We start from the raw sequence: 15,446 nt of genomic DNA on the forward strand, positions 1-15,446 counted from the left end.
ATTGCCAGAACACAATTGTAATGGTATAGAAGGCATGCATTGACATTAACATTATACTAGAATGTAGTTTTAGTGAAGTATACAGTCAATTCTTCTAACATTGCCAGAACACAATTGTAATGGTATAGAAGGCATGCATAGACATTAACATTATACTAGAATGTAGTTTTAGTGAAGTATACAGTCAATTCTTCTAACATTGCCAGAACACAATTGTAATGGTATAGAAGGCATGCATAGACATTAACATTATACTAGAATGTAGTTTTAGTGAAGTATACAGTCAATTCTTCTAACATTGCCAGAACACAATTGTAATGGTATAGAAGGCATGCATTGACATTAACATTATACTAGAATGTAGTTTTAGTGAAGTATACAGTCAATTCTTCTAACATTGCCAGAGCACAATTGTAATGGTATAGAAGGCATGCATTGACATTAACATTATACTAGAATGTAGTTTTAGTGAAGTATACAGTCAATTCTTCTAACATTGCCAGAGCACAATTGTAATGGTATAGAAGGCATGCATTGACATTAACATTATACTAGAATGTAGTTTTAGTGAAGTATACAGTCAATTCTTCTAACATTGCCAGAGCACAATTGTAATGGTATAGAAGGCATGCATTGACATTAACATTATACTAGAATGTAGTTTTAGTGAAGTATACAGTCAATTCTTCTAACATTGCCAGAGCACAATTGTAATGGTATAGAAGGCATGCATTGACATTAACATTATACTAGAATGTAGTTTTAGTGAAGTATACAGTCAATTCTTCTAACATTGCCAGAACACAATTGTAATGGTATAGAAGGCATGCATAGACATTAACACTATACTAGAATGTAGTTTTAGTGAAGTATACAGTCAATTCTTCTAACATTGCCAGAACACAATTGTAATGGTATAGAAGGCATGCATAGACATTAACACTATACTAGAATGTAGTTTTAGTGAAGTATACAGTCAATTCTTCTAACATTGCCAGAACACAATTGTAATGGTATAGAAGGCATGCATTGACATTAACATTATACTAGAAGGTAGTTTTAGTGAAGTATACAGTCAATTCTTCTAACATTGCCAGAACACAATTGTAATGGTATAGAAGGCATGCATAGACATTAACACTATACTAGAATGTAGTTTTAGTGAAGTATACAGTCAATTCTTCTAACATTGCCAGAACACAATTGTAATGGTATAGAAGGCATGCATAGACATTAACACTATACTAGAATGTAGTTTTAGTGAAGTATACAGTCAATTCTTCTAACATTGCCAGAACACAATTGTAATGGTATAGAAGGCATGCATTGACATTAACATTATACTAGAAGGTAGTTTTAGTGAAGTATACAGTCAATTCTTCTAACATTGCCAGAACACAATTGTAATGGTATAGAAGACATGCATAGACATTAACACTATACTAGAATGTAGTTTTAGTGAAGTATACAGTCAATTCTTCTAACATTGCCAGAACACAATTGTAATGGTATAGAAGGCATGCATTGACATTAACATTATACTAGAAGGTAGTTTTAGTGAAGTATACAGTCAATTCTTCTAACATTGCCAGAACACAATTGTAATGGTATAGAAGACATGCATAGACATTAACACTATACTAGAATGTAGTTTTAGTGAAGTATACAGTCAATTCTTCTAACATTGCCAGAACACAATTGTAATGGTATAGAAGGCATGCATTGACATTAACATTATACTAGAAGGTAGTTTTAGTGAAGTATACAGTCAATTCTTCTAACATTGCCAGAACACAATTGTAATGGTATAGAAGGCATGCATTGACATTAACATTATACTAGAAGGTAGTTTTAGTGAAGTATACAGTCAACTCTTCTAACATTGCCAGAACACAATTGTAATGGTATAAAAGGCATGCATTGACATTAACATTATACTAGAATGTAGTTTTAGTGAAGTATACAGTCAATTCTTCTAACATTGCCAGAACACAATTGTAATGGTATAGAAGGCATGCATTGACATTAACATTATACTAGAATGTAGTTTTAGTGAAGTATACAGTCAATTCTTCTAACACTGCCAGAACACAATTGTAATGGTATAGAAGGCATGCATTGACATTAACTTTATACTAGAATGTAGTTTTAGTGAAGTATACAGTCAATTCTTCTAACATTGCCAGAACACAATTGTAATGGTATAGAAGGCATGCATAGACATTAACATTATACTAGAATGTAGTTTTAGTGACGTATACAGTCAATTCTTCTAACATTGCCAGAACACAATTGTAATGGTATAGAAGGCATGCATTGACATTAACTTTATACTAGAATGTAGTTTTAGTGAAGTATACAGTCAATTCTTCTAACATTGCCAGAACACAATTGTAATGGTATAGAAGGCATGCATTGACATTAACTTTATACTAGAATGTAGTTTTAGTGAAGTATACAGTCAATTCTTCTAACATTGCCAGAACACAATTGTAATGGTATAGAAGGCGTGCATTGACTTTAACATTATACTAGAATGTAGTTTTAGTGAAGTATACAGTCAATTCTTCTAACATTGCCAGAACACAATTGTAATGGTATAGAAGGCATGCATTGACATTAACTTTATACTAGAATGTAGTTTTAGTGAAGTATACAGTCAATTCTTCTAACATTGCCAGAACACAATTGTAATGGTATAGAAGGCATGCATTGACATTAACTTTATACTAGAATGTAGTTTTAGTGAAGTATACAGTCAATTCTTCTAACATTGCCAGAACACAATTGTAATGGTATAGAAGGCGTGCATTGACATTAACTTTATACTAGAATGTAGTTTTAGTGAAGTATACAGTCAATTCTTCTAACATTGCCAGAACACAATTGTAATGGTATAGAAGGCGTGCATTGACTTTAACATTATACTAGAATGTAGTTTTAGTGAAGTATACAGTCAATTCTTCTAACATTGCCAGAACACAATTGTAATGGTATAGAAGGCATGCATAGACATTAACATTATACTAGAATGTAGTTTTAGTGACGTATACAGTCAAATCTTCTAACATTGCCAGAAGACAATTGTAATGGTATAAAAGGCATGCATAGACATTAACATTATACTAGAATGTAGTTTTAGTGAAGTATACAGTCAATTCTTCTAACATTGCCAGAACACAATTGTAATGGTATAGAAGGCATGCATTGACATTAACATTATACTAGAATGTAGTTTTAGTGAAGTATACAGTCAATTCTTCTAACATTGCCAGAACACAATTGTAATGGTATAGAAGACATGCATTGACATTAACATTATACTAAGAGTAGTTTAATTGTGGGTTTATGTAAGTATTTTCACTTGAGTTAAACACTTATGAATTCAGCTTGTGCCACTTTAATTTCAATTTTAATTTTAGAATAAAAGTATGATTATGATGCATGAATACAACAAAATGACTTTGATTACTCTAAATAGAATAGCCAAACTGATCATGAAGTGATAAAAATAACACAATAGTGTGTTGACCTACAAACAGAAACAAAAGAAATTCATCATCTCCCCATAGAGGGCAGGTACACAATGTAAATTCCCATGTTTAGAAAGGACTCCATCTGTGCGATTTACAAGTCTTTGCAAGCCTCTCCTAGTAACCTTTTATGTTTGAAAACTGAATGGAACTTACTTTTCGCTAAGAGGAAGTCTGTAAATGATTTTGCCTTCTGGAAATCAGGACTTTCTGGCAGTGATGGTCCAAACGCTGGCACATCTTTTGATCTGCTAACTGCAACACTGAACATGACAACGGAGAGAACATTTTGGTTGACAAGAAATAACAAATATGTGGCCAGAGAGGGAAATATATATATACACTACAGATGCAAGCTTGTCTGTGTAGGTTACTATCTCAACATAGACATTTAAACTTTTGAAACACTAAACATAATTAATAGTTAGTGAACGCAAAACTGAAAGCTTTTCTCCACACCTGTGGACTTGTTCACAGATGATCTGGGTTGATCACATGACTCACTGGAATCATGTGACAACAGAATCAAATCCCAGATGTGTGAAAGTTGAAGATGAAACGTAAACACTCATATCCAAGGATACAGTTTACAGTTTAAGAGGTGAATTTCTTTTAAATTCCTTATATTTCACAGTGTGAGACACAGTCCTTGGTGATACTTTTGAGTTCTGCTTTACACATATAGAGCAGATATTGAATATGTAAAACTACATTGTACATCTAAAAGTTACAGTCTACGTATAACCATGAAAATTTATAAAAATTGTATGAACCAGACAAATAAAAACAGACTGATGTTACATGTGTAAATGTGTGATGTATCATGCTGATAGCACATTTGATAAATTGAGACAGGGATAAAAGTACGGTTGTAATAAGATAGTCAAAATATAAATTTCTAGTTATCATGTTTTACCATCATCATAACGTGGTACAACTTATTGTTTTACTGACCTGTAGTGTAGGTTGTCAGTGTTAGGATGATGAGCTTGTACAATCATAAACACATGTTGGAAATGAGAGCGGATGGTCTTTGGTGTAAACGGTGCAGCTCCTGGTTCTTGGAAGACAATGGTCACTATATCGTTACCTATGTGGCGTTTACGCAGCAGCTGTATCAAAAAGATCAGGACAACTATGAGAAAATATGTAGACGTAAAGTACAGTCGCAGTAATGGAATAACAAAGATGACGTCAACAATTTGATCATGAATGGTTTCTTTTGGAACAACAATGCTGATTTCAATAGTCATGAATGTTGTTAAACAGTAAAGTCCTAGAACACAGTAAATATATTATACAGTGGGATTGCGGAGTAAATTTATAAACTTGACATTTAAACATCATGAATGCACTTGGTAATTACTTGACATTTAACACTTTCACCGTGGGAGGGCACATTCTGCGCCAACAGGCAGGCTGTGGGAGGCGCTAAACACGCCAAGATCGTAATCCGATCGTAATACGTTGAGTTGGTTGTTCATATCATATTTGTTAGTTGTTTCCTCAAGCCTATATTTATGGGTATGATAGCAGTCAACCCTAACTGAGCATGTGTGAACAATTTGTTGACAAACGATGCCATACTCAATAGTTTCGCCGCTGTCATTTCAGTAGTTCATTGTTCAATTTTGTTTCACCAAAAGGGATTTTAAAAATGGCAACGTTTTAGAACTAATTTCACCTGTGTTTTAATCAGGATTCCCCTCTAATTATTGTATAATAGTAGATTTAGTAAGTTTAATAAGATTTCCTCATCTCTGTCACTATATGCATGTACATTATATTGTCAACTGTAACAAAATTACCAATACCAAATAAAAACAGAGAAACACCTACCTGCTGTTTGGTCTAATATACCTACCTGTTGTTTGTTATTAGGTGGTCTAATACACCTACCTGTTGTTTGTTATTAGGTGGTCTAATATACCTACCTGTTGTTTGTTATTAGGTGGTCTAATACACCTACCTGTTGTTTGTTATTAGGTGGTCTAATACACCTCCCTGTTGTTTGTTATTAGGTGGTCTAATACATCTACCTGTTGTTTGTTATTAGGTGGTCTAATACACCTCCCTGTTGTTTGTTATTAGGTGGTCTAATACACCTACCTGTTGTTTGTTATTAGGTGGTCTAATACACCTCCCTTTTGTTTGTTATTAGGTGGTCTAATACATCTACCTGTTGTTTGTTATTAGGTGGTCTAATACACCTCCCTGTTGTTTGTTATTAGGTGGTCTAATACATCTACCTGTTGTTTGTTATTAGGTGGTCTAATACACCTACCTGTTGTTTGTTATTAGGTGGTCTAATACACCTACCTGTTGTTTGTTATTAGGTGGTCTAATACATCTACCTGTTGTTTGTTATTAGGTGGTCTAATACACCTACCTGTTGTTTGTTATTAGGTGCTCTAATACACCTACCTGTTGTTTGTTATTAGGTGGTCTAATACACCTACCTGTTGTTTGTTATTAGGTGCTCTAATACACCTACCTGTTGTTTGTTATTAGGTGCTCTAATACACCTCCCTGTTGTTTGTTATTAGGTGGTCTAATACACCTCCCTTTTGTTTGTTATTAGGTGGTAAAATACACCTACCTGTTGTTTGTTATTAGGTGTGTATGGCAACATAGTAGATACATGGAACATTATTTCATTGTTTTGATAAGTTGTATACAAAGAGTGTGTACCAGTGGAATCAGCTAGGATAAAAAAAAAGACAAAAATAAATTTAATACTTCCGAAATAAGTACAGAATAATTACTCATGCATATCGTTTTCATTTCTATGTTATGTCGTTGTTGTAGTCCAATGAATCATATATGACCCGTTGTGACCCTTTTGACCCTTTTGAGTTTCACATCAATTTTTTATTCTACGAATACCACAAAACGACACGTCAACATTTGTTTTTCATAAAGCATTTTTATGGTGCGCTCATGGTGTGTGTAAGCTCTGCCAGGAAATATTCAGGTACAGATTACTTCGGATGCACAAACACAATTAAATCTCAAAACACTGCAAGTATTCCAAGTCCATATAGTAGAATGGTTCAAGTAACATTTTTAAAGCTCTCTGTTGGTACATTTGAATATTTTCTCTGCATCTATCTATTCAAGTATATATGGTATTGTAATTGGTCAAAATTTAGGATTGTAGTAGTTTCCTTGGCACATTGCTCATTATACCGAGAAATGTTCTATAAATATACTTACTTTTATTATCAAGTTGTGCTCTATATTTATCAAATCCCTTGAGCCTGACTGTCTCTCCAAGACAACTGAGAAACTCTTCAAATGCAGGACTAGAATTCTCTGATGAAAAAAATTGAAGGCACCATAGGAACATTAGCTCCAAATTGGCTATGTGAAATATGTGGAATAGCGCCCTCTTCAGGTGATCTATCATATTCTTTTGTATTTACACATTTGTGGTTTACAGCGAGTACTATATACTGTTTTTAATAATAATACTAGCAAGTCGGTGCAATGCAGCCAGACCTTTTCATCATCATAAACATCACAATAAATCAAATAATCAGTTAATAATAGGAGTTGATGGTAAATGTCAATAACTTCTTATAGTTAGTTATCAATTATGGACATACTAAACTATGTAACACTTGTACTTGTATAGTATTTTGTTCCACTAAATTGTGAGTAACAAAACAGTACGAATATTTTCTTAGGAATTTTCTTCTATTTTTGTTGATGAAAAATAGCATACACCCTAACATATGGCACTAGCTAATAACAGTTACAAAGTTAATGGTATTTTATTTCATATTTTCTAAATATTCTTTAGTCTAAGGCTTACCATTGTTATACATTTCTTCTTCCGTACTCTGACCAGCTTTACAATACATCACTCCAACTTTATACTTATTATTGATCTGTAAAAAATTGGACAAATTATGATAAATACCATCAAGTGTGGCACAGTCTGAAGAAAACTATACCCAACAGCTAATCTTAAATATCATGTATTTACCACAGGTTATCTGTGCTTTTGTTGGAGAGGATAAACAATCAAAACAACTTCCCAAGTTCTAAATATATTTTACAAAGTTCTGAACCAAACCCATCTTTGCATGTACTAGTATTAAAACAAATTTCACTGTTTTCCTCTCTGTTGCCTGGTATCTAAATAATCAGTAAAAAACACAGACTCTATGTTTGGGGTAAATACTATGTACAACAACATGGAAAACCAGCATCAATGTCCATTGTTTAACAGAAGTCAGCCTTGAAAACTGATATTCAAATATGTTATAAAATGTTTGTGCAACTGTCCTCAGTTTTACATATTTTGTGTTACCAAGGCTACCAAAACACAGTACAAAAGAAATGCATTCTGTCAAACTTCTGCAGACAAAGTGAGTCAAGTGAGTAACTAATGGTGTGCATGCATGTATACTCTATTTATCCTGGCATTGATGGCATGCAAAGCTTCAAGCTCCATATACCAACACATATGCCATGAAGATGGGTTGACTTGAATTTCACAAAACACACACCAGACAGGTATGCCCAGTATTTGTTACCGAGCACCAACTAACAGCTGAACTGCATTGACAATATTCACTAACAAGCACTGGGTAGTGGCACTGTTTATTTAATATGACAGCCATGTGCTGCTGTATGCGATATAATAAGTTCAACCAAATTTCTTGGTCCAAAAACGTTTTGAGACTGCATGCTTGAGTTTTTACAGAAATGGTTATTATGCATTTATTCATTATTATGAATAGGATAACTAGGACAAAATCTAATAAATTCTTGTGAGTTATCTATCTAAAAAAAATAATAATAATAATAAATAAATAAATAACTCCATTACGTTATAATCAACTGCATCTCACATGAGAATAACATTACGAGTATAGACTATGATTATCACACTATCCTATAAACTACTCCCCCCCCCCCCCCCAACTTGATTTGAGATGAAAAAAAGTGACTACTTGAGAAATACGCCTTTGTTCATCGAATTGGAGACAACTAAAGTAAAGTATATTGGTCTGACATAAAATCAGCTAGACTGAATTAAACGCTTTGCACTGTAAAATCACCAAGGTATTCTTTTCATTTGTTGAATCAAAAAATTCTGTAAGATTTAATACCAATTATTTCGTAGCTAGCTAAGAAAGATTTGTAAAGAAGTAATAAAAAAATGTATTTTCTTGATGACTATTTAGTCTTTTTTCTACTCATCGTGTCTGACGTTTTAATATTCCAACAAGATCAGTGACATGGATCTGGTTGTCTGCATTATGATACGTTCAGTTTGGTATGCCAAAATACATATATTGTAAATCAATAAATATGTATCATGTGATAATAATAATAATAAAAAAAAAAAAATAAAAAAAAAAAAAAAATTCTAGGTCCAGAGTACTGACTTTTACACTATTATTTTCCCCAACATACACAACAAGCTATGATATGATTTTCAGTGCTTAGTGGTAGGTACGTAACATCTATCTTAGTTCCTCAGTCATCTTATCGGACTTACCAAAATTAAGGTATAATGAATGAGAAACTATGCCAGTTTTACCATATCTGTTGCCCCCCCTCCCTCCCACACTCATCTGAGCTACCTTCATCATCTACACCATTCCCTTCCTATCTCTGTACACTAAACTTTCAAATACTTTTATCTACCCTTACTCAATTTCAAAATTTTGAAAATATTTTGAAAAACTTTTCACTTTGTGAATTCCATAACAAATCAATAAGGTTCAATATTCAAAATAACATAACATAAGTTTATCAAATGCTATGAAATGCCAGTTAATTAATCAAGTAAATTGTTCATGCCAATACAAAGCTGGTAAAGTCGCCTACACACACAGGGTGCATCTATGTTTAGGGGTTTTCCAGGTTACTTCAGATTCATGTGAAAATCTACATATATCAATCCATTTCACTTAAAACCTCTGTTATTATGATTAGTTACTGGCAGGCATTTCAAAATAAATTTAGATATCACTGTCTGCAAATAATGCTGTATGATGCAACTTTCTCATGTTTAAATGATAGAATACACCCATGTCATGATAAAAGACTTTTGATATATGTCGATGTCACATCAACTTTCATAACTCTACCATAACCAATAATCAGTACTACATACATAATAACGACCAGACCACCACAAGGATAAAACGTCACACTCCAATCAGTAGTGTGTATTTGTATACCAATATTTCCCGTATAATATTTCATACTTTGAACTGATGAGTATAACAGCTGTCCAAATGACTTTATCACATGTACTCACCCCTTGTTCATCAAGTTTCATAAGTTGTTCCTGCACTTTGTCACTATTGACAGCAAGGCGTAGAGAAGACAACTGCAATTCTGGTGCAACATATTCCAGAATATCTCTGATGGGGAGACCTCTAGATGTACCATGCTTTGCTGTTGATGGGATAGCTTCCTCTAGAATAGATCCCCTTGTTGTTGATAACTAGAATGACATTAAAAAGACAACATGTTATACAAAGATATACAAATTATGAGATATAACAAATTATAATAATTATGAAGTATTATTTATGATTTCATATTTTGTGTATCATTCATTTGATACAGGTGTACAAATGTATACATGCAGTTAGACTCAAAGTCTTGTCAGTATTGGTACTCCTTAGATTGCCTACAACAACTAATCTTTCACTCTATCTATGGTATACATGTAGTGCGAGTTGAAAGGTGTTAAAATATACTTTTGATGTAATTTTTATATGTTTCATTCTATGTACGTATGTAATCCATGACTTTTTTTCTATGCAATCATGTATTATGGACTAATGGCCTCTAAATGTGAAACAAACTTTATCTTTATACAACAAAGTTCACAATATAAACCATAATTTCCCTTCACAACACTGACACTCACTTACACTGCTAATAACACTGAAACTCACTTACACTGCTAATAACACTGAAACTCACTTACACTGCTAATAACACTGAAACTCACTTACAATAGCTAGTATAATGCTTCACATTAAAAATTAAATTTAAACTTTATTAATGAATCAAAAATATTACAACTTTCCCTGACATACTAAAATACTACCCACACTCGAGACTAGAAAAGTTACATGTTTTAATACATTTTTTTCTTAACATATGTCAAATTTGTTGAATTCTATCAACAAGCAATGTTATACTGTATACACTAGTATCAAATGTTGTAATGTCCAACATATAAGCATATGGGAAGGTATACAACTATTTCAATTTCCATATTTTGTTTTCATATTTCAATGGCAAAGACTGTGTTGCCCTGGCATCAGTGGTACATCTACCTTCTGATAATAGTTAGTGTGTAGTTGAGATAGATCCCTAGGGCAATAAGTATCATCTAAATTGTCCATGTGTCATTATCTAGCAAATACACAATGTTATAGTAGACATACATGACTAATTAATCTTGCATTGATATGCCTTATTTCATCAACTCCTTAAATGGATGACATAGTTAACCCTGCAGGCAAATACCTACAATCTACATAACAGCATCATGCATTTTTCATAAATCTTGCATATTGCATTCAGTTATTGAAATGAAGGAACACAATCACAGCCATCATGCTATGGGCTCACATTCAGAAAACTGCAAAATTATCTGTTTTTTTCTGGATCTAATTTTAAATGAATACTTTTTTTTTACAGGAAATGTTGAGACAATATTCATGTGTCTAGCCAAGTCTTTTTTTACATGGGAATTCAAGCTATACAAACAGTGTGTTAAATCAAATTCTTCTGTTCAAAATTATTGTATCATGTATAATATATAATATCTATTTCAACATTTGACATTCACATTACCATACACACAAATGTGTAATGGTATAGTGAGTGTATAGAGACAGAGAGAGAGAGAGAGAGAGAGAGAGAGAGAGAGAGAGAGAGAGAGAGAGAGAGAGAGAGAGAGAGAGAGAGAGAGAGAGAGAGAGAGAGAGAGAGAGAGAGAGAGAGAGAGAGAGAGAGAGAGAGAGAGAGAGAGAGAGAGAGAGAGAGAGAGAGAGAGAGAGAGAGAGAGAGAGAGGGGGGCTCAGGGGAAATGCAAAGGAAAACAACTGACAAGAGAAAGCTCAGTTCAGCTCTTCATATTCAGGATCATACTTTTAACTTAGGAAACAAGAACGCCATTGAACCTTTTTATCTCATTTATATACCAAAACAAATAATCTGTGAAGAATACATGACACTCTTTAATACCTAGAGACAAAATCCTACATAGCAACTCAACACAGCTATCAAAGTAGTCAGTTTATGAGACACGTATAAACAGTCCATATATCCCAGATTACAGCACAGGTGGAAACCATACTTCACAGGGCTATATCACCAGATTTACACACATATTTAGTTTTTGTAAATGCCTGGTACTTTCACTATTGTATAATCTATGTTGGTATTTTACCATTCCACACGTAATTTTATTAACTTACACTAAGATCCACTCAATACCCAAAGGGGGTTTCCCTCACATAGTTGGACTCCATTATTTCAAGACAACAATGGCAATTTAAATGCCTTTGAAATGCAATAAGTTCCTTTACATGTAAAACACCACAGTACTGAGCTTTATTTCAAAATCCCTGATTATACCAGACAAAGTGATTTCAATACCAGCAGCTGTTACCTTAGCTAACAATTCATGAACAGCTGGAGTTTACAATCAAAACCACACATTTTGACCATGGTAACCAAAATGTAGACTTTGGATCACATAAAGCAACACAAATCAGTCAAATTGTACAATTATCCATTAAAGTGGGTAGTTTAAAGTGCTATCAAGTCTTTTAATTCCTTCAAAATGTTGCCACAAAGTCATAACTTTTAGCTTCTTTTATAAGTAATTCTCTAAATTGAGACAGTATTCTTTTGTGTAACTATTATCTATGTATATATAGACTAGTGAATGAGTCTACAGTGACTTACAAGGTACAAATACCGCCACAAAGTCTGAATGTTTGGCTTTGTTTATCAAGTAACTTTCCTAAATTGCCATAATACCCATTTCTTGATCTACTTGCAATCAAAGCATGTACTCTATTCAATCCCCTTCAATAACTAACAACCCATCATCACATACTGTGGTTGCATAGTTTAGGTCTTTAACTGAAATTATAATCTTCCAAAACACCAACAAGTTGTGAAATCAGTGTATTTAAAGAATACTTTCGTTTAGAATTAATTTATTTCCCGATGTTGGTATGCAGTAAACAAAAGACTCCAGAAGGATTTATCTCAATGTTTTTATTCAAAGCTGATTTAAATTTAAGTATTCCTCAACAATACACAACATATCAATTTGTCTCTGCATGTCCTTGCAACCATGTTTACACAAAGCAAACTGGAACAAAGCCTTTTTTTCCTCAATTTTTTCAAATCCTAACTCTGAGTGTTGATGTCTACACAAAACAGTAGTAAGAAATGTTTTTTTCAATTTCTCTCACATGTCCAATGAACAATACACAACATTTCAATTTGTCTAGCATGTCCTTGCAACCATGTTTACACAAAAACAGAACAATACATATTTTTTTCAATTAGTCTATACATGTAAAATTGCTATTGTGTGTGTGTTGACATCCACTCAAAGCTGTACAATACAGTTTTCCAATTTGTCTAACTTGTCCTTGCATTCATGTGTAGTCACCACTAAGCTGTAGCCACCTCCCTCTCTGAAGCCATCTCCTTACACTACCCTATTAGGTGTTCAGCATTTTACTCATTAAACTGTGGCTTCCACAAAACTGACTTCTTCTCCAGGTGACTGATCATTTGATTACCCACATATTGTCTGTCATATTTATAAAACATCTCAAATATAACCAATACTTAAAGTCAGTAAAATGCCATTAGGACTGCTGATTTGCTTGTCTATACTTTGTGACCACTGTCCACCAGCTTTACACTACAGAAACGCTACAGAAACACTCCTGCAGACTCCTCTATTTTGCTTTAGCATTATCAAATTTCACAACCCTAACTACTTCATTTCAGACTAATTTTAAAAGCTGCTGGTTGTAAGATGTAGAAAGTGAACTGACTACAGGTTATACCTTCATCTGGAGGTTATTCATGTGTCACTAGATATCAAATATTCAGAAAATGGTATAACAGTGTCAAACTCTATTTCACTTCCATTATTCAAGCAGTGGTCCACTTTTACCACATGGGACTTAGCAGACACACATATATGTATTAGATGAACATTGAATATTCATGACTTTATCTGAAGGTCACTGTTCATCTACTTCATTTTGTCTGCTAAAGTCCCAAGAAGCAACAGTGGAGCACTATGAGAACAATGAAGGTGAAATAGAGTTTCAATTTGATGTTTCTTGGTAATCACACAGAATTTAAATGATGTGAAAAGTTGATGTAAATATCTGTATTTCATGCAGTGCTAGTGGCCTTCCTCTTTATAGAGAGAAATTTTGCTCTCCATCATTTATTCACAGCAAGTCTTTGTAGAATGAAAGTGCTGACTTTCTTTAATCATGTTAGCAAATGACCAATTTTCTAGTGGTAGATTTTACTAATTGTCTGTTGTCATCGTGGTTTCTAAATTTGGGAAAATATTTTCCTGAAATATTGTCAGGAGACAGCCAATCACCTCTAAAGTATGATTTTGATGAAAAAGCATTCTGCATTTACTTTAATTACTAGTATACAGGCATGTAAACTGTGCACTGTTTATCAGTACAATGTGAACAGGTGCACACTAAAGTGTATGTCCATGTTGCATCGATATGCAGACTACACCATGACCATTGCTTGATGCCTGCAATGTTCTATGCCATGACCATTGCTTGATGCTCACAATGTTCTATGCCATGACCATTGCTTGATGCCTGCAATGTCAGGTAATACAACTGTTACCTTTACAAAGATGGAAAAAGCTACTCAAATGTTAAGGACTAGGTGTGAGTGAAGCAGGACTATTTAATTTATGTATTTGAGTACCCATTTCTTAATCCTCACATAGCTGGGGATGTGGGTAGAGGGAGGCATGGTCTACTTGAAAACATGGGGGAAGGGCCTTTACTTTGTAAGACAGGGTGTTGTGGTGGGGTTTTGTTTCAATCAATGCAGTTGTATACTATCAAACCATTTTTCCATACAGCACACAGTTGTCTATGTTTATCTATACATGTGATACAGTGATACATATATAACTTTGAATCCAACCCCCCCCCCCCCCCGACACTTTGAGTAAGCAACTGCCCTTATCACATCACAGAGTGCAAAGGTTTACTCCTTGCTACCGAAGTTTAAATGAATTACTTTACATGTAACTAAATTAGAACATATATATTACATGCTACCAGCACTTCCATCATGACTTGTTGGCCGACTAAGAAGTCATGGTGCCAGGGGCCATATAATTTCCTTGCTAGAGAAACAATCTAAAAGCAGTATGCCCCCTGGGTGAGATGCAAATTGATAGGTAATTGAACTAGAAATAGAATATTGTTGAGTGATATCTACTTTAACTATGGAAAACCATGCAATATATTTTGGTTTAGGATTCATTTCATGGCTGTCTGACTCCAGATATCTACAAGTAGGAGTATATTTTCTACTGAGATGCTATTTCAAAATCAAAGGAAATGCTACTGACGCAAAAGAACTAAATTCACATTTTAAGCAATAATCAAATCCCTTGGCAGGAAAATATTCTAAACATGCTACTGAGTTTCACTGCCACTCTGACTTCAATTATGTGCTTTTAACTGTAACTTTAATTCAAATTTTGATGCTGAAGTCTAGCGCTTAAATGTTTGTGTGTATGTGTATGTGTGTGTGTGTGTGTGTGTGTGTGTGTGTGTGTGTCTGACTTTCTGTATAAGGGGATAGGTGGATGGTGGTGGTAAGGTAGGG

General features: G+C 33.8%; 1 protein-coding gene across 2 annotated transcripts in view; it reads right to left on the minus strand.

Moving 5' to 3' along the window:
- The window catches only part of LOC144453316 (signal-induced proliferation-associated 1-like protein 2), a 77,673-nt gene that overhangs the window by 28,110 nt on the left and 34,117 nt on the right, over positions 1–15,446 (minus strand). For both annotated transcript variants that reach the window (XM_078144574.1, XM_078144575.1), the window contains exons 5-10: positions 9,817–10,005; positions 7,351–7,426; positions 6,750–6,848; positions 6,133–6,236; positions 4,488–4,645; positions 3,690–3,796 (exon numbers count right to left, since the gene is read on the minus strand). In XM_078144574.1, coding sequence (XP_078000700.1) covers positions 3,690–3,796; positions 4,488–4,645; positions 6,133–6,236; positions 6,750–6,848; positions 7,351–7,426; positions 9,817–10,005 — 733 coding nt within the window. The remainder of the gene's footprint in view (positions 1–3,689; positions 3,797–4,487; positions 4,646–6,132; positions 6,237–6,749; positions 6,849–7,350; positions 7,427–9,816; positions 10,006–15,446) is intronic.

Source organism: Glandiceps talaboti, chromosome 2 (genome assembly GCF_964340395.1).
Source record: "Glandiceps talaboti chromosome 2, keGlaTala1.1, whole genome shotgun sequence".
NCBI classification, from domain to species: domain Eukaryota; kingdom Metazoa; phylum Hemichordata; class Enteropneusta; family Spengelidae; genus Glandiceps; species Glandiceps talaboti.